At 60.8% G+C, this 20,660-nt stretch overlaps 6 protein-coding genes across 6 annotated transcripts; 1 reads left to right on the top strand and 5 right to left on the bottom strand.

The window, feature by feature from the left end:
- Positions 1–273: 273 nt before the first annotated feature.
- Positions 274–513, bottom strand: MNEG_2879 (hypothetical protein; the record flags this gene model as incomplete). The annotated part of the gene is made up of 1 exon (XM_014048637.1): positions 274–513. A coding segment is annotated over one exon (240 nt), but the record flags the coding sequence as incomplete, so codon positions are not given.
- Positions 514–1,125: 612 nt separating this feature from the next.
- Positions 1,126–2,066, bottom strand: MNEG_2880 (hypothetical protein; the record flags this gene model as incomplete). Its single annotated transcript, XM_014048638.1, has 2 exons — positions 1,126–1,849; positions 2,059–2,066. The coding sequence occupies 2 exons, from the start codon at positions 2,064–2,066 to the stop codon at positions 1,126–1,128; spliced, it is 732 nt and encodes a 243-aa protein (XP_013904092.1).
- Positions 2,067–3,509: 1,443 nt separating this feature from the next.
- Positions 3,510–5,176, top strand: MNEG_2881 (hypothetical protein; the record flags this gene model as incomplete). The annotated part of the gene is made up of 4 exons (XM_014048639.1): positions 3,510–3,617; positions 3,933–4,044; positions 4,258–4,367; positions 4,649–5,176. 4 exons carry the CDS (start codon positions 3,510–3,512, stop codon positions 5,174–5,176), a joined length of 858 nt encoding a protein of 285 aa, XP_013904093.1.
- A 1,488-nt stretch (positions 5,177–6,664) lies between these two features.
- Positions 6,665–12,922, bottom strand: MNEG_2882 (FAD-dependent pyridine nucleotide-disulfide oxidoreductase; the record flags this gene model as incomplete). Its single annotated transcript, XM_014048640.1, has 18 exons — positions 6,665–6,784; positions 7,056–7,169; positions 7,650–7,716; positions 7,986–8,076; positions 8,306–8,432; positions 8,634–8,701; positions 8,902–8,961; positions 9,150–9,252; positions 9,428–9,504; positions 9,723–9,836; positions 10,197–10,275; positions 10,579–10,683; positions 10,910–10,946; positions 11,108–11,227; positions 11,462–11,598; positions 12,112–12,210; positions 12,498–12,556; positions 12,799–12,922. The coding sequence occupies 18 exons, from the start codon at positions 12,920–12,922 to the stop codon at positions 6,665–6,667; spliced, it is 1,701 nt and encodes a 566-aa protein (XP_013904094.1).
- A 1,260-nt stretch (positions 12,923–14,182) lies between these two features.
- On the bottom strand, positions 14,183–16,205 carry MNEG_2883 (hypothetical protein; the record flags this gene model as incomplete). The annotated part of the gene is made up of 6 exons (XM_014048641.1): positions 14,183–14,338; positions 14,631–14,972; positions 15,130–15,211; positions 15,414–15,637; positions 15,848–15,947; positions 16,129–16,205. 6 exons carry the CDS (start codon positions 16,203–16,205, stop codon positions 14,183–14,185), a joined length of 981 nt encoding a protein of 326 aa, XP_013904095.1.
- A 1,561-nt stretch (positions 16,206–17,766) lies between these two features.
- Positions 17,767–19,816, bottom strand: MNEG_2884 (hypothetical protein; the record flags this gene model as incomplete). The annotated part of the gene is made up of 6 exons (XM_014048642.1): positions 17,767–17,874; positions 18,053–18,473; positions 18,703–18,926; positions 19,159–19,258; positions 19,502–19,621; positions 19,746–19,816. 6 exons carry the CDS (start codon positions 19,814–19,816, stop codon positions 17,767–17,769), a joined length of 1,044 nt encoding a protein of 347 aa, XP_013904096.1.
- Positions 19,817–20,660: the final 844 nt, after the last annotated feature.

Raw genomic sequence — 20,660 nt, forward strand, 5'->3', positions numbered from 1 at the left:
CGCCGCAGGCGCGGCCGGGGGCGCGCAGCTGGTCGGGGTAGACGTGGCAGCGGACCTGTGGAAGCGGGCAAGTGTGTGAGGGGGAGGCGGGAGAGGGTGTGTGAATCCGTGGCGAGGCAGCCGGCAGCCAGGCCGCGGAGTGAGTCGGGCGCGGACACAAGGCGAGATTTTGTCCGAGCAGGAAGTGCCGGCCGTTTGAGAGTGCATCGATCCGAGCTGTCATACGGCCACGCCTGAGGTGCGGCACGCGCGCACGCCCGAGCTCCGCCGCACCTTCAGGCCGCGCAGCAGGGTATTGAGCCTCTGGCGCAGCAGCGGCTTCTCCCAGATGCGCTCCAGTTCGCGCTCGGAGCTCAGGCCCAGCTGCCGCACGGCCCAGGGCACCAGGGGCTCGCGGCGCACCGCGCCCCTCACAGGCGCTTCCGCCAGCAGGTGCTGGAGCAGCTGCGGCAGGGGCGGCGGCACCGCCGGCGAGGTTGGGGGTTCGACCGAGGTCGAAGCTTGGGTCTGCATTCACGAACTTATCAAGGAGCTGTTTTGGGCATTCTGCCAGTTCCTATGACGAGGCGCTGCCCGTGGCACAGGTCGAGAACGATCTTGCCTCGAAACTGAGAAACCCAGCCAAAGACAGTCCACATTCGTATTTTGCGGCATATCAGGTATTCTAAGTGAGACTTCGATTAACAACTCTGAACTAGGCAAGTGGCTTCAGCCACAGGTGCATGGCCGCGCTGCTCTTGCGACTGGCCCACCTGGCTCACTACTGTACCCGTGCCTGCAGCGCTGCTGCTGCCGTCTCAGGCCGCCGCTGGCCACCCAGCCAACCCTACACTGGCATTTCCCAGGGCAAGATGAATGGATTAAATGCAAAGCATTCATTGAGCGAACAGTCCATGACAGGCCAAAGCCCGCCTGCTTTTGCCAAGCTGACCAGCCCAAAGGCACAATCACAGATGAGCTGAGGGCCAAGCAACACAAGAAACAACCTCAGCCTGCGGCAACAGAGAGCCCACCAACCACGGGTGGCGGCACACGGCATGGCGCCTGCGCTCTGCCCGCCCCGATCGCACCACTACGATGTTGGTCAAGCCGCAACGCCCATCATAGTATACAGGGACATATAATTTACAGTTTGGTGGAGCGGGAAAGGCGCTCCAGCTGCCCCTGCAGCTCAAGCAACAGCGCCTCTGCCGCAGCAGCCTGCGCCGCCCGCTTGCTGGGGCCACGCCCGCTGGCCTCAACTGCCGTGCCTGTAGCAGGGCGCGGGAAGGAGCAGATGCTGGAAGAGGCACCCGCATCCGAGTTGCTCTCGTCCTCCTCCTCATCTTCCGCGTCTTCTTCACCACTGCTGACTGCCAAAGGAGGGGCGACCACCCTCACGCGCTCCTCAAACATGGGCGCATGCGACAGGCCGCCTCGGTACACAGATTCACATTCTATGAATGCATCTTCCTTGCCAAACCCAAGCATCTCCAGCAGCCCCCTGGACACGACCTCCTGCAGATGACCCTTGGGATTCCAGGGGCCCTCCTTGCGCGGCGCGACGGCGGCCGCGGCGTGCAGCGCCACCTGCTTGCGCAGCTGGCGGCTGCCGAGCACCTGCCGCGCCGCCTCCTGCTCGGCGGTGCGCTTTGTGTGGCCGGCGCCCTCGCCCTTTAGCTTGGTCTTGGGACCCCTGGGGGAAGAGGCCACCTCGACAGTCACCTGGAAGGGCCCCGACGCCTCTGCGCCGGGGTCGCCGAAACGCCACAGGGCAAAGGAGGGGCCCGCCGACGACGCCAACTTGGTCGTGTATACAGGCGATGGCCAGAGCCTCTTGACGCAGATCTCCTGGAGCTCGTTTTTCGCACTGCAATGACGGAGGAAACCAAGAGGTTTGGATCGCAGTGATCTCCTAGGGCAGGGATGGGGCGGCCGTTCACGGCACGGCAGGCGCTCAGCGACGATGCTGTCGCTTGGCCACCACTGCTGCCGAGGCCCGTGCACAACAGGCAGACCAAATTAACTGTGATGGGCAGCGCGGCGATGCACTCGAATTGAATGCATGCACCTGGTCACCTGCACATTATGTGGGTGTTGCAGTGCCGCTTGCGCTGCAGGGCCCCAGGGTCGAGGTGAGTTTTCGGCTGGGTCGCACAGGGGCGGCGCAGGGTGGTTGAGTGCATGGCTCTTCTTTGCCGTGAATTAATCTTCGAAATCTCTCTCAACTATCGCAACAAAGTTCTACCCCGTGGCACAGGTCGTGGACGAGCCATTGCCGTGAGAGTCACGGCCAAACCTTGGTGACGTCGTCTTTTCGCAGCCAAGTACAGTGCACCCTTTGGTTTATGATGTATGCAAGTCGGAGTGTGTAGGCATTTCAAGGCTTGTTGCATTCATGCGGCAGGTGCGGCTGAGTTCGTCCTCATTGGGCGGGGTGGATGAGCAGTGGTGGGAGGGCGAGATGGTCAGCAGCATCGGGCTGAATGCAGCGCACCAGGAACTTATTCTCCTCCAGGATGCTTGACGCAGCAACCAGTCTTCGGACATGCTTATGAGCTTACTCCACCCGCCCTCAGGAGGCGATTGCGAGATGTCAGCACACAAATGACGCATGGCCCAGGCACGTCGTAGGAAATACTGCACAGTGTTATGCAATGAAGTTCATGGTACTTGTGCTCATTCTTTGGTTGCCTTTGCTCTGGCCTGTGACACAGGTCACACAGTGTGTGACAACGCCCCCATACGGAAGCGTGCACAGCATGCGAGCGAGATGGGGCGAGGAGCCCTTCAGACAGTCTTGCCTCTCATATTATGTGTGAGAAAATCAATCCAAGTGCCAAGAAGTGAGTGCATCAGCCGCTAAAGCATTCGTTCGGCGGCCAACCGGCCCTTCAGCTCTCTCGTCCGGCGCGCATGTTCGCCCGGTCCCCAGACGCGATTGTCATTCGGCAACATTCTCACGCGTCATACGGCAGCTATTGCGCCCTCTTATGGCTTCAGGTTTCCCCTTCCTCGGATCTCTGACCCGCCACGCACACATCTGCCCATCAGCCATCGCGTCCGCGCCATGGCACCATCTCAGTGGGCAGTGAATACATCTGTAGACACTAATAATAGTCGTGTCTGCGCCGATGCGACGGGTTTCGTGCGCCTTACGCCGGAGCAGTGCTATCTGGCCCTCTGCGCGCCAGGTGCGCGTCTGCCCTCGCGAGATAGCGTTTATTAAGTTTTATACAGGTTTCAGCTTGACCTCGTGTGTCTCTGCCACGCGGGGGCTGCTGGAGGTTTCGGGAGATGGGGCGGCTCAGGCACATGCTCTTGCGGCACGAGACCTGAACTCACGCTGCCCCTGTCCCACCTGGGACCCCACACCACGCTGAATCACCCCGCCCCTGCACCACGCCCGTGCAACCGCGAGTCGTCCCGCAGAGGGCTCCAGCATATGGCGCGTGGAGCAGCGCGCCCACCGCGGCGGCGGCGGCGGCCCGGGGGATCCGCTGCAGGAGGACGTGACGATCGTGGCGCCGATGCGCGTACTGTTCTGGAAGAAGTGGGCGCGCACCCGCGTGCGCCAGTGCGCAGACCTCAGCGCGTCAGGCGCCGCGGTCACTGTCACGTTTGAGCTCATCCAGTCGGTGCGCGCGCCAAATGGCAGTGCCGCGACTGCACATTGGGGGACGGGGGGGGGGGGGACGGAGAAGCGGCTGCGCAAGTGGCGCGGTGCATGTGGTAGGGGAAGGCGTCTGGGGCGTTTCGCGCTGCAGAGGCTTGTGTGCTTCCAGCATGGTGAGGGGGATATTCAACAATGGCAGCGGCCCAGAGGTCAGTCTTGTGGCCAGCCCTTTGGCCTGTCCTCCCCCCCCCCCGCATGTTGGGAGCAAACAGCAGACACAGAGCCTTTCCTTGAAGCACGCGCCGTCCACACTCAACTTCATCTATTGCAACCCCAGGACCTGATGTTGAAGCTGGAGGGCAGCTGGGCGTTCACGCTGCAGACGCCCAGCAAGCCGGGCGGCTGGCCGCTGTCGCGCGTGCAGTACCGCTTCTGCATGTGGCCCAAGGGTGAGGCGGGGTCTTGCGACATCAAGCGGCCCTGACAGCATGCCGACTGCAAACGCAGGGTCACTTGGGCTGGCAGTGCAACACTGTGAGGGCTTTGTGCAGTTTAAAGTGTTCCGCAGCGCGCATTTGCGACATGTCTTCTTGTAAACGCGACAGGCTTGCCTCCACCCCACCTCAAGCACTGAGAAAAAATCAATGACGTCGCCGCCGCAGGGGTGCCAAGCGCGCTGAGGCGGCTGCCGGGCCTGATGGACGCCGTGCAGGGCGCCGTGGCGCGCGAGTCTGGGCAGATGATGGACAAGCTGGCGTTTGTGGAGGGCAAGGTGGGCGCGGTGGATGTGCGAGGTCTGCTAGCTGAGCGGAGATTAGGGTCCAGGACTGGCGCGAAATTTGTGTGAGCTTCGCCTTGGGGCGATGTGGATTGACCCACAGAGGCACAGACCACCTCGCCGTCGCCTGCGGGCTGCAAGATGATGCCGGTGTGGCGGATGAACACCGTGGTGGAGCGGAAGCGCGCTCTGCACACACCGGCAACCATCGTGCACACATCCCCAGAAGCATGTGTCGGCCCAACATGTCGCCCCACCTGCCCACCCATGAACAGATGGCCTACCCCACCATGCACATCCTGGACGCCGTCTGCATCGCGGCTGCGGAGGTGGACAGCGCGGGCTCCTATAAGAAGCTCGCGAAGCGCGCCGCCAAGGCCTCCGCCGCAGCTGCCGCCTCCAAGCCGCGCCCGCAGGTGCCCGGTGGATTCGCCCAAGCGCGGCCGCAGGTCGCGGTGCTGGCGCACCGGCTGTCCTTCGAGTCGCAGTCCTCTGTGGACTCGCTGCCATCCTTTGACGCCGTGTCCTCTGACGGCGCCGACGACGCCCCCGCTGCGCCGCGCTCGCCGCGGGCGCGCCGCGGCGGGAGCGGCGACGGCAGCAGCGGGTCCGGAGGCTCGGCGACGAGCGATGAGGGGGGCCGCGGCCGCGACGTGTTTGGCTCGGACTGCGGCTCGAGCGACTGCGACGGCGACGGCGGCGCGGGCAGGGACCAGCGGGGGCGCGCGGCGGACGCGGGGCTGCGCATGGCAAAGAAGGGCCCCTTTGTGAGGCCCGGCGATGGGCTCGTCTCGCTGTCGTGAGCATGCACTCGGCCGGCGCCCGTCTTTGTGATGGCCGCAGGCTTGCGCGCCGAGGATAGGGCGTGCTGATATGTGTGTATGTTCTTGATACATCGTTGGACAATCGAGATTAGGGTCAGTGATTGGAATCACTCAAACAGGTCTTGTGTACATAGGCGCATACTGCTGCTCCTCTTGCGCCTGCAGCCACACTACTCATGTGGCTGCCGGCACGAGAACGAACGGCACGAGTTCCCTCATTGCCTCGGCCGGCTGCCCGCCGACGATCCCTCTGATCCGGTGGCGCGCCAACTGAATTAGCCACGAACTGACCCCCGACCTAGTCAGCAAAGCGATCGCTCAGGCATTTACGATGACGCGGCCGGCTGCGCCCCTGTCGTGTCCCCCTCTGGCTGACTATAGCTTGTTGATGACGGGAGAGTCAGGCCTCCCTCCTTACTTCACAGCACACTTTGCTGCAGCGTAGACTACCAACATGTCATGCAGTGATGTCACCACTCCCCAGGCCGACCAAAGCCGTGGCGTCTGGCTGTCATCGTCGGGCGGATGCGCCATGTGGCTGCAACGTGCGTTTCTCACTCCTGCTGCATGACATGCGTTGCGCACCCTGTGCTGCTGGCACAGTGATGCTGCGCGCATGGCCGAGCGCTTGGCTTTTGGACTTTGTGGGGCGCCGCGTGACGTTGTACACAAGTGCGTAGGGGCTCCTGCGCAGGGGCTCCTGCGCAGGGGCTCCTGCGCACGCACAGGTGTGGGTTTTAGGAGCACTTGTCATCGCCCATTCGTACAAGGCCCCGGCGCTGCACCCTCTGTGTGGCGACGGGGCCAAGGTTTGGGGCAGCCGCTTTGCAAGGCAGGTCTGCAAGGGCACCAACAAAGGTTCTTGTAAATAATGCTGCTGGTCGCAGCACGCTTGCCATGCGACACAACTCATCATGATGTCCTGCTTTGGGCAACGAGCTATTTGACCTAGCTGTGTCTGGACTGTGTTGACAAGCAGATGGATATTTGTAACCTATAAATGAAGCACCTGAGTACGGTCGGTCGCCAGTTGTTACCAAACAGATACCTTGTGAAGGAATGAATTAGTTGCAGCATCCTCCGTTCGAATATTCTGTCCAGGTTTATGCAGATACGGGCCAAACAAGTCACGGTAGTACCTAGCGCCAGCTGCCCTTCCAAGCAGGCACCACAGCAGCAGGCAACACCAAACACCGATGCAAATGAGTGAATACGGACTTCTGGTGGACAGTCCTCTTGATGATTTGTGTGGCAAGTGGTGAGGGTATTGAGCAGCAATCCGGATTGCTGGCGCTTGTCCCAATCTCACTGTAACTTGGCTGTGCAGTCTCTCATGAGCAATGCATGCAGCCTGGGGTGTCACTTTTTGAGGACCCTTGATTTGATTTGAAGCTATGCTTTGCCGTGCAGGTGGGGGCAGCACAGGTTGCTGGTGCCGACGCCGGCCTGCAGCGCCGAGCACGGGCATCACAGCGTGCTGCTGACAACGCCAGCCTGCAGCGCCGAGCGCCACCCGCCACTGATGTTTACGGCGTCGCGGCCGGCCAGCAGGAGTTGCCGCGTGGCGTTGTAGCCGCGCAGGCCGACCTGTGGTGTTTGGCACGTACGAGTGGTCCTTGCGCCGTGCATCAACGGTGCACACTAGGTTGGACTGCCTGCAGACCGAATCCTGCCAAGGCGCCTGCAGGAAACGGCTAGATCCAGTGGTCCAGTTGAGCTCCAATCTCCTCCTCCTCCGAACAGGCACTTGAGATACTGCCCGGCACCAGCAATACATCCCGCGAATGGTGCCTGTGCCCAGCATGTTGAGCCTGCTCGACGTGCGCATCGCGGCGTGTATCGGCCGGGGCGCACGCACCTGGCAGAACACATAGCAGCGCTTGCCCTTTGGCAGCTCGTGGAGCCTCGCCCTGAGGCTGCTGAGGGGGTAGTTGAGGGCGCCCTCCACAGTGCCGCGTGCCACCTCCGAGGGCTGCGGCGGCGGTGCAGTGTTGTGCGGGTAGGGTTGGGGTGTTTGGGGGACGGGGGCAAAACAAGAACTGCCGAAACGGCGGGGAACCAGGGAGTGACAGCCGGGAAAAGCAACCCGGCTTGTCGGCGATTAACCCCTTGCCTGCCAGCAGTAGAAATCAATTCCCTGCTGCAGTCTGGGAAATGGTGCTGTAGCTGCCTGGAAACAGCACTGCTGCCTTAGGCATCCGGTAATTAGTTAGTATGCATCTATATCTACCACTTGGAGGCGTCGCACACCCAGCGGTCGCTGCTGCCGTGCAACCCAGGCTGTCCATCAATCTGCTGCTTCTGCCCGCCTTTCACACTCCCTGTGGAGTGCTGAGCCGGCTCGCACACAGAGGTAGTGATAGTCGTGATGATAGCCTCCACGGCACCAGACAAGGACCAGGGGGCGTGGCACTACCAATCACCCTTGACCCTGCAGTGCAGATGGCCGCACCTCGCGCACATCCACCAATACAGCGGTGCCGGCCGCCACCTCCTCCTTTACGCGTGGCAGATCGTCCCTGAAACATTTTGATTTGATAAACCAAGGGACGCAGGTGATAAGGGTGTCAGAACACATTGCAGCTTCTGTGAGTGGAATCGACAATGGTATTATCCTCTGAAGACACTGGGAGCCGCACCCAAGCACATGTGCTTGCACAAGCAAAGATGCACCTCGCCTTTTGTGCGCTGCGTGGCAACAACTGCATGCAGGTAGACGCCCTACGCAAGCACGCAACACACTTTTCTGGTGAAGCAGCCATGGAGAAGCCACAAGCGGCGGCCGCACCAGCTAACAATGGGGTGGTCGCCCCTGAGGTGGTTGGCTGCCACCATGCCGGCCAGGTTCAGGACGTCCTTGGCGGAGCCGTACTGGGGGGCTGCGGTCCAGTGGGATTGCATGCAGGGCGAGGTGGGCGCTTGTGGGTTGCTGCGGCTGCTAGCGCAGTGCAGGAGCGGTGGTGCAGGAGTGTCCTCCACTTGCCCCGTTCACAATCATGAAGGACCGAGGACCCGTAATGACAAGCCCTCGGGTCGCCTGATCACGCCCAGCCACGCTGCCGCTGCGCCGCGCCCAGGTCTCCTCCGTCCAAATCTCTTCCACCGCACCATAGCACAGCTCCGCCTCCTCCAGGTCAAACACTGACCCCCTCAGCTGCATCAGCGCCGCCACCACGTCAACGCGCTTGTCCACGCCCTCTGTGCCAGTGGCCTGGCAGCCCAGGATCAACCCGTCCTGTGATCATGTGTGTCGGGGAGGCGTGCACATGGGGCGCGGCATGGCTATGAGCCTGCACAGGTGTGGAGGGCCGCTGAGTGCGAAAGCGATTGCAAGTAAGCAAATGACGATGCTGCGTAGACTGATGTGTATGCTGTCGCACATGTAGTCGTGTGCGTGTGCACGCACGCCCAAATGGGGCTTGCAGGTCATCAGCACCTTGGGGTCAAACAGCAGCTTGAAGTCAATGGTGGAGGCCCCAGGGTAGTAGCCGGCGTGATTGTTGGCTGCCAGGGTTCAGGGGTGGAGCGACAACGGTTGTGAGGCCTACAGTACCCAAGTGCAAGGAAGCACATGAATGGGAGTCCCATGTCGTTGGCGCAGATGCACGAGTCCAGCTGCCTGTTGGATCTTACGAGCCCCGCCGCGCCCCTGGCATGGCTCTCGCGCGACTGCAGCTTGCTGTAAGGGGCCACCCCCGCCTTACCATGGGTGTAGACCTTGACGTAGGGCCGGCCCAGGCGCTTCAGGGTCTTCTCGTTGGCGCCTGGGAGGCATGGGGGCAGGGCCAGCGGTGCGGTGTTACGCGAGCAGCGACCGGTGGGTTCAGCTGTCCGGCCTCCAGCCGGTACAAACCTCAAGCCAGACAACCCTTCACAGGCAGCATGTGATGAGGCACGGAGATATCCCCAGACAACCTGTTTTTGACAACGCTCTCCCCTGGCCTCAGCGCACCCGTGCTAGCGATGGTGAGGCCAAAGAGCCCGACCACTGCGGTGCCCTGGGTGCCGCGGAACTTGGAGTCGCGGCCGGCAATGTTGTCAGCCGCGATGCGGCCCTGCGCGGCGTGGCGGGTTTCAATGTGGACGGGGCACGGCTCAAGCCCCACCACATACATGCACTTAATGAGTATTATCTGAGACAGACGCACACCCTCACAACACCGTACCCTGACAACATCACCCGGCCAAACTGCGGCTGAAGGCGACCTGAGCCCAACACAGTGACCAGACCTGACGGTTAGCCGGGCCGGCCAACGGGCACAGCCCCCACTCGCCCGTCACCCAGTCCTTCGATTCCACCGCGTCCCCTGGTGGCGGGCGCGGCAGCGGGCTTCATCGATCAGAACAGGAGTGCAGCCGGGCGGGAAGGGGGCTTCTCGCATGCAGCTGGGCTTTTCGTCCTGTATAAGCACCCGTGCAACCACACAGCCAGATTGTGCTCAGCGCGCCAACCTGGGAGCGCGACCTGCATCCCCTTGCTGCAGGAGCCGAAGCACTAGTCCTGGGCAGTGGCAGTGACACTCACCCACTGCATATATGACTGGGTCTGAGGTCCTCATGTGCTCATCCACCCTGATGCCGCCCCGCGCCCCCAGCTCCAGGCCTGCAGTCTTTGCTAGGGCTGTGTCAGGCCGCACTCCTGGGGATTTGGGGTGATGGGAGGCGGAAAGCCAGGAGCGAACTTGGGGATGTAATTGGGTGTGGCCATGTACAACAGTCACGCAAGTGTCCTATTGACATCAATTTCATTGGAATGAAGAGTCGACGAGGTTAGGCGGGCTGAGGGGTGAGGTCGCACGTACATGCACCTGGCTGAGTGGCACCCATTCAAACACAGCATCGTTGCAGCACCTGTCGCGGCCCTGCTGCGGCTATGATGACCATGGATTCACCGTGGACAGGCACAAAGCTCCCTCGCTTCTCAAGTACAAGCGGCTCCCACTGCTGAGGATCAGAGTCTTGCTGCCCTCTGCTGTCACAGCAGCACGCGTGCACCTACCTATGACCAGCATAGCCATATCGGCGTCGTACGTCTTACCACCAGAAGTTCTTACCATCATCCCCTTGCCGCCTGGGCCCTGCGTCAGACAGATGGTCCACTAGAAGGATTGGATTATTGTCACAGCGTCACTGCAGTCACCCGCTTCTGGAGCCATACAAGCTCATCCAATTGGAGTCTAAAGCGCAATTTGGGCAAGGCACGAGTTGGTCGCGGGGATGCCAGCCAGGCGGCCGGGGCCAGTACTCTGTCAGTTGTCGCAGTCCGACAATAAGTGGGGGGGTTCAAGACCGCGCTGCCTGCACCCCTCAATGCCTATACAAAAGTGATATGGCATGCACTTCGCGCCACAGGTGTGCAATGGCACCCCCCACATGCGCACCTGCTCAAAGCCTGCAACGCCATCGCCCAGCACCACCTTGACGCCCTTTGAGGCCAGCACGGCCGACACGGCCTGTGCCATCTCGGGGTCCAGGGGCGGCATCACCTGCCAGGTTGGGGTGCAGAAAGGTTGGCAAAAAATGAAGGGGGGATTGAATGGGTTTTTGAGCTGCGATCTCAATACAGCTGGTTGGCCCTGGGACAGTTTCAAGCTCATGTTGAGAGCAGCAGGCTGAAGCGCAGACAGCCACAGGCAAAACCACGCATCCGCCTGCCGCTAGCGCGCGCACGCCGTCCAGGGCATAGGAAGGCGTGGAAGCGCTCGCCCCTACCTGCGAACCCGCCTCGAGCAGGGTCACCTCAACGCCCCTGCGGCGATTGCAGGGCAAGGTGCAGCAGCATCCCGCACGCCGGGCATACGCTGAACCACGCAATCGTAACTGGCCACTTGCTGCGTGCGCGCGACACAGCAGCAGCAGTAGTAGCAGCAGCGGCATAAACAAAGAAAACCTTCTCCCATCTCCTGTCACCTGTGCACCAGATTCTCAACCATCTCCAGACCAATAAAGCCGGCCCCGACCACGACGGCGCGTCGCACGCCGTTGGCCTCAATGAACGAGCGCACAGCATTGGAGTCGGGGATCGTCTTCCTGCGTTCGTGTGTTTGGGAGTGGGGTGCGTGAGGGTGTGAGCTTGTGGGTGTGCATGTGTGCATGCACGTGCGTGTTCTTGTACGCAAACGCGCAGCATGCAAGCCCTGGTTGATTTGTGCTGATGCCGACCCAATGAGAGGGGCACAGGGCGCATGGCAGGAAGCGACCCTTGTTTATACCCCAAGCCCAGTTGCTCAGCCAGCAGCGCGGACCCACGCAAGCCACACCCACATCTGGAAGATGCCGGGCAGGTCGATGCCGGGCAGGGGGGGCCGGATGGCCTGCGCGCCAGGCGCCAGAACCAGGGCGTCAAAAGGGGCGCTGTACTCGCGGCCAGTGGGCAGCTCGCGCGCCGTGATGGTTCGGGCCTGGGGGAGGGGGTGGTCGACAGCTATAGGGCTTAGACCCGGCACGCTTGGCAGGTTGGCAAACAAAAGGCAGCACAGTGCGGCGGTTGGACGAAAGGACCGGTTGGCGTCAGGGTGTGCTGCTGAGCGCCTATCAAGAGCATTGTGTGTACCCTCTGGCGTGCAACATGCGGGTGCCTTTTGCCGACATGCATGCTTTGCACAAGCCGCGTTCGGCGACGCCACAACGCGCACGCCCTTATGATGTGGGTGTCCTTTCTGCTGCGCTTGCTCGCACAGCACATAGCCAAGCAAGGCTCCCAGCGTAGTGCCCGGCCTTGCCTTACCACATGCATACGCCAGCACGTCTACCAACTGCACCTACCGCCCCCCACGCCGCTGCATCCACCGCGCGCATCAGCCCAGGCACTGGGGCCCATGCGGTGTGCTGACGCATGCTGGGCGTGCGCGGCTGCGTGCATGCACGCAACGCACACGAGCACCTGCAAGCATGCCGACCACCCCCTCTCCAACCTGGCGGTCGATGGCGACCACTTCGGTCCTCTCGCGAACATCTACGTTAAACCAGCTCTTGAACTTGGCCGCGTTGGCTACCAGGAGCTTGCTCTCGTCCTGCGGGAAGGAGTAGGGGTTGGGGAGTGCAGCGGCAGGTGGCGGATGAAATTGCACAGGAGCGCATGCGCGCACGCGCGGGGTTGGCGGCTCTCGCGCTCATGGGGATGGCAGCACCCTGTGAGGTTGACTGGTTATGAGGGCGCTGGGGGCATTGTGAGTAGGTATGGGTGCCGCAGGGGTGGGACGGCCGGCAGCTGCATATATGGGTGTGCGTTTGCTCCCGTGCAGGTGCACAAGGGCATGCAGCGACGGGCCTCCAACACTGCGGCTGCATGGCGCCACACCGTGATAACGCCTCCGACATAGTAGGGCAGGCCGCAATTTGCGAACGAGACGTTGGCGCCTGCAGGGAAAGTTGCGCGAGCATGCCATGAGGTTCAACTGTGAGATGCTCATCGGACTGCGTCCATGTCAGCACCCAGCCGCATTTTGAACCAGCTCCAGCCATGTTTGCTGAACAGCGAATGATCTCAGACAATGAAGTGGCTGGGTGTTTGTTGAGCGCCCCTGCGGACCCCGCGCCTTGCGCAGGAGCTTGTTCTGTCAGTGGCTTGCACTGCTGACGCAGCAGAGCACCGGCCTCACCGCGCTCAAACAGCGTGATTTCCGCCGTCTCTGTTAGCCGACGCAGGCGAGCCGCGCAGCTGGCGCCTCCAGCTACCCCTCCGATCACCACGACCCGCCGTGCAGCAAGTGCTGCGGGGTGCATTTCCGTGAGTTTCTTTGTTCCGTGATCTGCCGGTTGCTGAGAGTCCCTCAAGTAACTTCGTTGATTGATCAAGAATATTGATCTGTTTATGTTGATAGCGAGTCCCGGTTCACCTGCCGGCCGACAATTCAAATTTCACGACAGTTCAATGTATTGTACAAGCAGCAGCAGGGGGAATCCATACACAAAGATGCCACAAAGACACGCACCATTAAGTGTGGAATTACAACGCAACACGAGAGAATGGGTGGCTGCCGACAAGGCCAGTGATGATGACAGCCATGTGTGTGGACACGGTCCACGCACACGTTGCAACCTGTTGTGCTCAGGCCTGCCTCGGGAGACGCAGGCAACGAGATTTGGGGCTCTGGAGCATCTTACACCTCGAAGTTGCATAGGCAAGGATTGAAAGTTGCGCACCGCCATTCAGGCACAACATGACACTTCCCATCGCCCTGCAACAGTTGTTAATGCTGGTGGGTGGGCCGCAAAGTCGGGTTGTCAAGGTCCTGCCGTGAGCTGATGCCAATTAAAAAGAGCAGTTGGTAGGCATGCTCAGTACAGCCGGAGCCAGGACAATGTGCTGTCTTGTAGAGGGGTGCAGCAAGAGGCGAGAGGGGATCACACACCCCTGAAATAATAATGCTCGAGGGGGATAACTGGGGGTTGCCTATGCATACTGTCAAGTTGGCGCGCAGGGAGTTGCGGGCACGAGGCGCTCTCACAACCATCAGAAATCAAGGTCGTTCCAAGATCCGGGCAGAAAGGGCCTGGACTTCTTGGCAATCTTCTTGGCAATCTTGGAGATTGCAAATATTCATTCTTTTGTTCATTGATATATATACCTGCCATTCAGACGTGCCGACGCGTGCGCGCGGGCCGCTAGGGCGGCCTGGTCAAGGGTGCCGTCGAGTTGACCTGAGCACCCTGTGCAAATTATGACAGTACCTCACGCAAAAGCCAGCCAACATGCCTGCACGACACCCAGCTGATTTCTCGCCCCGCGCCCGCGTCGGAAGAGCATTGATGGATCTCGCCCCGGTCAGCAAGCCAAGAGTGTCTTCATCGCCTGGTCAATGCGTGTGCACTTGCAAGGCCAGGCCATCTGGCCTCCCTAATCCCTCACTTGTGGGGATGACTCAAACCCCACCATCTCATCGATGCACTTGCCCTCAGGTTTGCAGTGTTTGTGGCTTGAATGCCCTGCTGGTGAGCGATCGGCATCCTTTGGGCCTCCGGGTGCCCCGTCAGCACGCTTGCCTAGCGCCGCTTGGGCTTTGGCGTCGGCCCTATGGCCATGGGGCCCGTGCGGCGCTCCAGATTGCAGCCCTTCGCCTGCGGGAACCCCGCCTCCAGCGCCCAGGTCAGCGCCTCGGCCCGGCCGAGCTCGTACATCTGGTAGAGGCCCTCGTGCCCCTACGTTTGTTGGGGTGCGATGAAGTTGTGCGGGACTTGGATGCTGAAGGTGGTGCAGAGGCCGCGTTGCTGGATTGCAGCGCCAGCATATGAAGCACAAATGCATTCTGCGGGCTGTTGTGATTGCTCCATGCCCCTCAATGCTGCCTGAGTAGTCCCCAAAAAGCTGAGCGCAGACCTCATTGCAGCGTAATTGCAACGCATGGCATGGGTATGTGGGGCCCGCCCCTTCGAGCCAGCAGCGCTCAGCAGCCCCCTTCGGACAAAACCAACCAACAGGCACGCGACTCACCGGCGGCGCGCCCGCCCAGCCCGTCCAAACGTACGGCGACACTGGCAGCTTGTGGCGCCGCCCCGGCCAGATGTCGGCGTCGCCCTCTCCCGGCATGACTTGCTTGTTAATCGCCGCCAGGAGCTGGACCAGCATGCCCGCCTCGTTCACCACCTTTTGCGGGCTGCCGGCTGCATAGGCGCCCACTGCCCGCGTCGCGCCGGAAGCAAGGTTCCCGTTGAGAACAGTCTTGCCCACAGCAGTCGCGAGGAAGGCGGCCGAGCCCGGGGCGTCGCGGATGAAGTCGCTGGTGAGGTACCCCAGGACGGTCTGGCCCGCGGGGCGGGCGTTGATGCGGATACACTGCGGAGCGGGGACGACGGGCGGCAGCCCGTATGAGGCGTGAGTGCATTGAGTCAACGGAGCTGCCTGCCTCCTTCCCAGCATCCGGCCTGTCAACGTTTGCCAACTTCGATGGAAGGTGCGCAGGCTAGCCATCCGCGCGCTCAAGGTTGCTCACGTATGTGACGTTTGGGGGACAGGGCAAATAGCCGCTCCCGGGGCCGGCGACGGAGCCATCGTATGCAGGCTCGCCGCGGAACCTGCGGCTCAGCACACATCGAGATACATGCGCGTCAGCAAGTGCAAGAACTAGGCATGCCACTGGCTGGTATCGAACATAATGGGCTCGGAGCAGGGCGGGCGATCTCACCGCTACAAAGCGCAGCGACGATCCCGTCGAGGTGGTTGTGTGGCGGCTGCCGACCCATTCTAGTCACGAGCCGCGCCCTGCTCAATGCTTACGTGGTGGTCATGGTGGGGCCGCCCCACAAGGGAACGTAGATTGACGCCTCCCCTGCTTGTATCAAGTCCTCAGTATCCTTGAAGCGACTGATCAGCCGCTGCTCTGCGGGCTTCTTCCCGGCTGGGTCGGGGAACGTGATTGCGATGTACGTCCTGCCGTGCTTGTTGACGCGCTCCGCTGCGTCACCTCCCAGCTGCTGCCTGATCACCTTTGCCACCTCTTCCTGTGACCGGCAATTTTGGGTCGAGACGCAGGCAGACGCGTTGTGCAGGGGTGCGGAGATGCTTGAGGGCGGCTTGCTGCTGCCGGTTGGCTTGACAATACTGGACTTGCTGCATTTCATCAGTATTGCTTGTTGCTGATGACGGAATCGGCAAGAAACTTCCGGTTCTAACATTCCAAGACGTCATCCTAGGGGCCCACCCGCCCGCACCTTTAGCTGCCAGCCGCAATTGCCATGGCTACTGCAAAACTCAGAGAGCGTCTCCAACTCCTCCTTCATTGTCTTGGGGGGAAAGATGCCGTTGGCGACCCTGTTATGGAATCACATCCCAAGTGGGGTGATGTTGATGATGAGAAAACGCAGCCAAGGGCGTTGGTGAGGGGCTGGCGGAGCTATTGGACGTACTCACGCCCGTCGCCCTGTCACAATTTGCCAACAGTGCAAGCCGTGCGTCCGAACCGCATGCAACCAGCTGCTGAGCTGGGGCTTACATGGCCGCCAGGCAGCCGGATGAGGCGCCGGCTACCGGGTCGCTGGCCTTCATTATCTTGAGCTCGTTGTACAGCATATCTGTGATATTGATGTTTATGGGACAGGCAATTTGTGGTGGGTTTGGGTCATCAAGACCTCTGCACCGTGAGATTGCCACCATGGCCGGTGCCCTGACTGTTGATGTTCTGCCCTTTGCGACATCCCCGAGTGCAGTCGGTCTGCAGCCGGGTTCCCTGAAAAATCCTCACCTATCACTCCCAAGAAGAATGGGATAAGGAAACCCGCGCCGCTGCATGATTGAGTATGGGGACACCGGGCGAGTGACTGTCATCTTTGTATAAGCTGAGTGCAGGCAGCTGGGGGCCTACGTCGCCAGTGGTAGGGCAGTGAGTCGCACGCCAAGTCTCTGTCATGGGCTGCGGCCTGGTCGGACTGCGCCTGCGGCCTGCCGCGACCAGCGCCCGTGGCTGCGCAGTGCCGCGCCTCTCACCTGAAGCCGATCCCTATCGACCCTGCCTGGGCTGCAGCATAAGCTGCAGTAATAGGTACAACAGCTGCCATGATGCTGTCCCTGCGGATGGAGATGGCAAGAGGCGGAGCGGCAGGGCAGCAGCGCGGGCTGCGTGTTGGCTGCAATGCGGGCAGGAGTAATCGGCGCGTCCCGCTGCTACAAACAGCGTGCGCGATGCTAGCAGCCAACTAGACGCAAACTTGTCATAATTGGCGTCTTAAAAGACGTATGAGTCCTGCGCACCTCCCCTGTAACAGGCAAAAAGTGGCAGACCGTCGCGATGATGGCAGCGCGCGCAATAGAAAGTGCTACGCAAGTATGTGGCGTTTTAAATTCGAATGCGCCCTAGACGAACGCCAAGCACGGGGGTGGACCGCTGGTGTCACTTGCCCATCGCGACTGTCACCATGCTGTTGAGGGGCCCAAACTGTTTCCCACGCGTGAGGGAGGTACACAAAAATTTCTTTTCAGCGTCTGAGGCGCAGGTAGGCGATGAAGCGCACTTTCAGCAGGGAAGCCACTTGGTGGCAACCACCAATTTTGGGCCTCAGAAACTGCCGAAAAGGAGTACACGCTGAACTTTTGATTAACACAATAAGAAATCTGGAATCGTGGTCCAATCCCTGCTGCATGCTCATCAGGTGCCCGTTGGTGATTACAAAACAGGCAAAAGCACAAGCAACTGAGCAGCTAGCAACCGATCAATGCAAGCACCATCCTGGTATGTACAAGGATATGATCATGGTGGCAATTGCAGTGTTGGTTGTGGGACTGCATCAGTACAGCAGCCAGCATACATGCGCATGACTTGGTTGTTTGGGCAGATGTGACGTTTTGACGAGCACACAGCTCAACATCACAACCGCTCGTCCTCTCGAGTCTGGGTAGAGAAGGAGAAGATATTGCTGCAAATCCAACTTGGTTTTTGAATAAAGACCCAGAAGACCTCTGTCAACCATAGCGCAGATATTTGAGTGCTGCATATGGTTGCATGAGGCCACAGTGTGTGCCTCCCTCCCTCGCATATATAGCAGCGCTTTCAAAACCGCAGCAGGCCAAAGCTTGGCGCTGACATCCCGTGTCAAAAGAAATGGCCACAACACTCCCATCCTGCTGCCAAATTCGTTCAAGCGCCATTCTTGTTGCGTGTGGTTTTGAGGAATCCAGCCTCCTGGGCCCAGGACAAGGCCTCCGCCTTCCCAAGCTCAAACACAGCCTTGATCCCAGCAGGCTCCTGCAGTCGCGGGTGGAGATGCGAAGGTGCTCGCTTGACCATCGTGCTTAAATGGTGCTCACAATCCTTGATTCCATGACTGCACAGGTGCTCAACGGTGCGGGCAGCTATCCCAAGGCCCTCTGCAACCCCCTGCACTGCTACCGCCCTCGTCGCTGACCGTGGCGTGATCACCCACCAGTGGCCTGATCATGCCCGTCGCCCATTCCAGCTCGCTGAAGGGCAGCTTGTGGCGCCGCCCCGGCCAGATGTCCGCCTCCCCCTCCCCCGGCGTCACCAGCTGCAGCAGCGCGTGCACCAGCTTCGCCAGCTGCCCTGGCTCGCTGGCCACGGACAGCTTCTCGCCCGTCAGGTAGGCAATCGCCGCGTTTGCCAGGTGCGTCGGCAGGTTTGGGCCGTGGATTGTGGTGCGCAGCACGGGGCCCAGCACTGGCAGCGCGGCGGGGCCGGCCGTGAGGATGTCGACGAGGAAGGAGCCGAGTGAGAAGCCGGCCGGCATCGAGCTGACGCGCACGCAGTAGGTGATGTTGGGGGGGCAGGGCAGGAAGCCGGGGCCGGGGCCGTTGAAGGAGCCGTCATACACCATGTCGCCTCGAAATCTGGGGCGATGGGCAAGGCATGGGGGGTTGGTGAGATTTTGGTGGTGCAGGGCGGGCAGCAGCGTGGGCAAGGCACAGTCGTGCGAGCGGCGAGGTCCAGGTGGGGGGGGCATGCCGTGCACGCGAGCTGTGGGAAGAACAAGCATGGGAGCTATAAGATCACTGCTGCATGTACAATAAACCTTCAGAACGCCTGACAACAAGGTGTCAGGCGGCCCCTGGCACTCACTCGGTGACGACCCTGGGGCCGGCCCACCAAGGAATGTAGATCGAGCTGGCCACAGCCGAAATGAGGTCTGGCCTGCTCTTGAACTTATTCACACTCCTACTCTGAGCCGGTTCCAGCCCCAAGGTGCTGGGATATGTGATCTGGAGATAGGTGCGCCCCTGCTTGTTGGTCCGCTCGGCGGCGTCTGGGGGCAGCAGCCGCTCCGCGGACGCCATCACCTCGGACTAGGGCAGTCGAGGGTGGCAGGAGGAATGGTTTGCAATATTCAAACCATACACATATACATGGTTGTGTATACAAAGTCCAAGGATGCATATACAAAATCCAAGGATTGACGAGCGGGAATCAACATGTAAGCGGGGGTGTGTCAGGATTTTGTTGCGGTCCGCACAACGCTGATGCGGGCAGCCCTCTTTGTGTGGTGAACAGCGGGCGCCTCCGGTGGTGCAGCCTGACCTGTAGCGTTCCGTAGCAGTTGCCGTGGCCACGGCAGAAGGCGGAGAGACGGTGCACCTCGTCCAGCATGGACTCATAGTTGATGACGCCATTGGCAGTCCTGCAAATGTCGCGCACAGCGCACACACTCGGCGGGAGTGCGCGGTGCCTCATTGTGAGCAAGGCGTAGCTGACGATGCTTGCTGCTGAGCCAAGCCCCTTTCATAAGGAGTTCACCACATTCAAATCAGGTTGAAGCCAACGGATGCTGCCAGCTGCAACACCCCGCAGCCGGGACACTCAGCCATGTGGGCAACACCCCATGGCCCCTTGGCTGCAACGCGTGCCGCCTTTCCAAACGCACATTGCCACGATTGATCCCGCAGAGCCGCCTGCCACTGGAGTGTTGCTGCTCAGGATGCCCAGGTCCTTGTATAGCACGTGGATGACTCCCAGGAAGAAGGGGATAAGGAACCCGCCCCCGCTGCGCACATGGAAGGCAAACAGTGCCAAGTGGCCGGAGAAGGTGCGGTGTGAGCACGATGCTGGTGCCAATGAGGGCCAAAGTGCGCCGCAAGTCCCAACACGTGGGGGGATCAGCTGCGCACCTGAACCCGATGCCCACTGACCCAGCCTGGGCAGCAGCAAGCGCCGCGGTTACGGGCACAGCTGCGCCCATTTTAGGCGCTCCCTGCGCTGCGGTGTGAGCACGAGGTGTGCGCGCGTGGTTGGCGCGCGACCACAGAAGTGGTGATCATAAAGACCATCAGGCACAAATGCGTATAACTGCATAAACCCCGAGTGTTCTATTGTCGAGTGCGCAGCTCCAGGCGGGATTCATTTTGGCGGGGGTCTTCACACTTGCAGGCGGCGGCCGCGACCAGGCAAAATGGTCGTGAAATCTGCTTTGAGGCCAGCATCCCTCCCACCTGAGGGCCGTGGCCAAAGGCGTTCAGGTGGTCTGCGACGGGGTGCGGGGTGACCGCGATGAAAGCCAACGCTGGGGCTCCAACGCCTTGGTCAACGAATTATTAAGCTATTCCTAAATCTGTGCGATGCCTGAGCTGCAACTTGGCCTCGATTGTAGGCCACAATGGTCAACGGCTCTGCAAAGTCATTTCAGCGCCACCTGCGGGCTTGAAGCTATCTGTATGCTCACGGATACCTTATTCTCAAACACGATACCGCACGCCTTCAGGCAGGACTCGGCGCAGCACTGGCCTTTTGAGCAGCGCGGTGGCTGTCGCTGCGCCAGGCCCCAGAGCAGAGCACGGTGCACCATCTACCGTAGGCAACAGCCTGAGCATGTACCGTAGCCCGTAGATATCGGATCAGAATGAAGACCTTGAAATAATTTGGTGATTGCTTTGTGACGAACAACGCCCGGTAGGCATGGACACGGGTCACAGATCATCTGTGGCTGATGTGTGGAAAGAGCTTAGCAATAAGGGTGGAGCTCGCAATGAGGGATTTGAAAGGCTCTGGCAAGGCCTGCGCAATGACGCAGTGCGATCAAGGGGCCA

Source organism: Monoraphidium neglectum (genome assembly GCF_000611645.1).
Source record: "Monoraphidium neglectum strain SAG 48.87 unplaced genomic scaffold scaffold00342, whole genome shotgun sequence".
Taxonomy (NCBI): Eukaryota; Viridiplantae; Chlorophyta; class Chlorophyceae; order Sphaeropleales; family Selenastraceae; genus Monoraphidium; species Monoraphidium neglectum.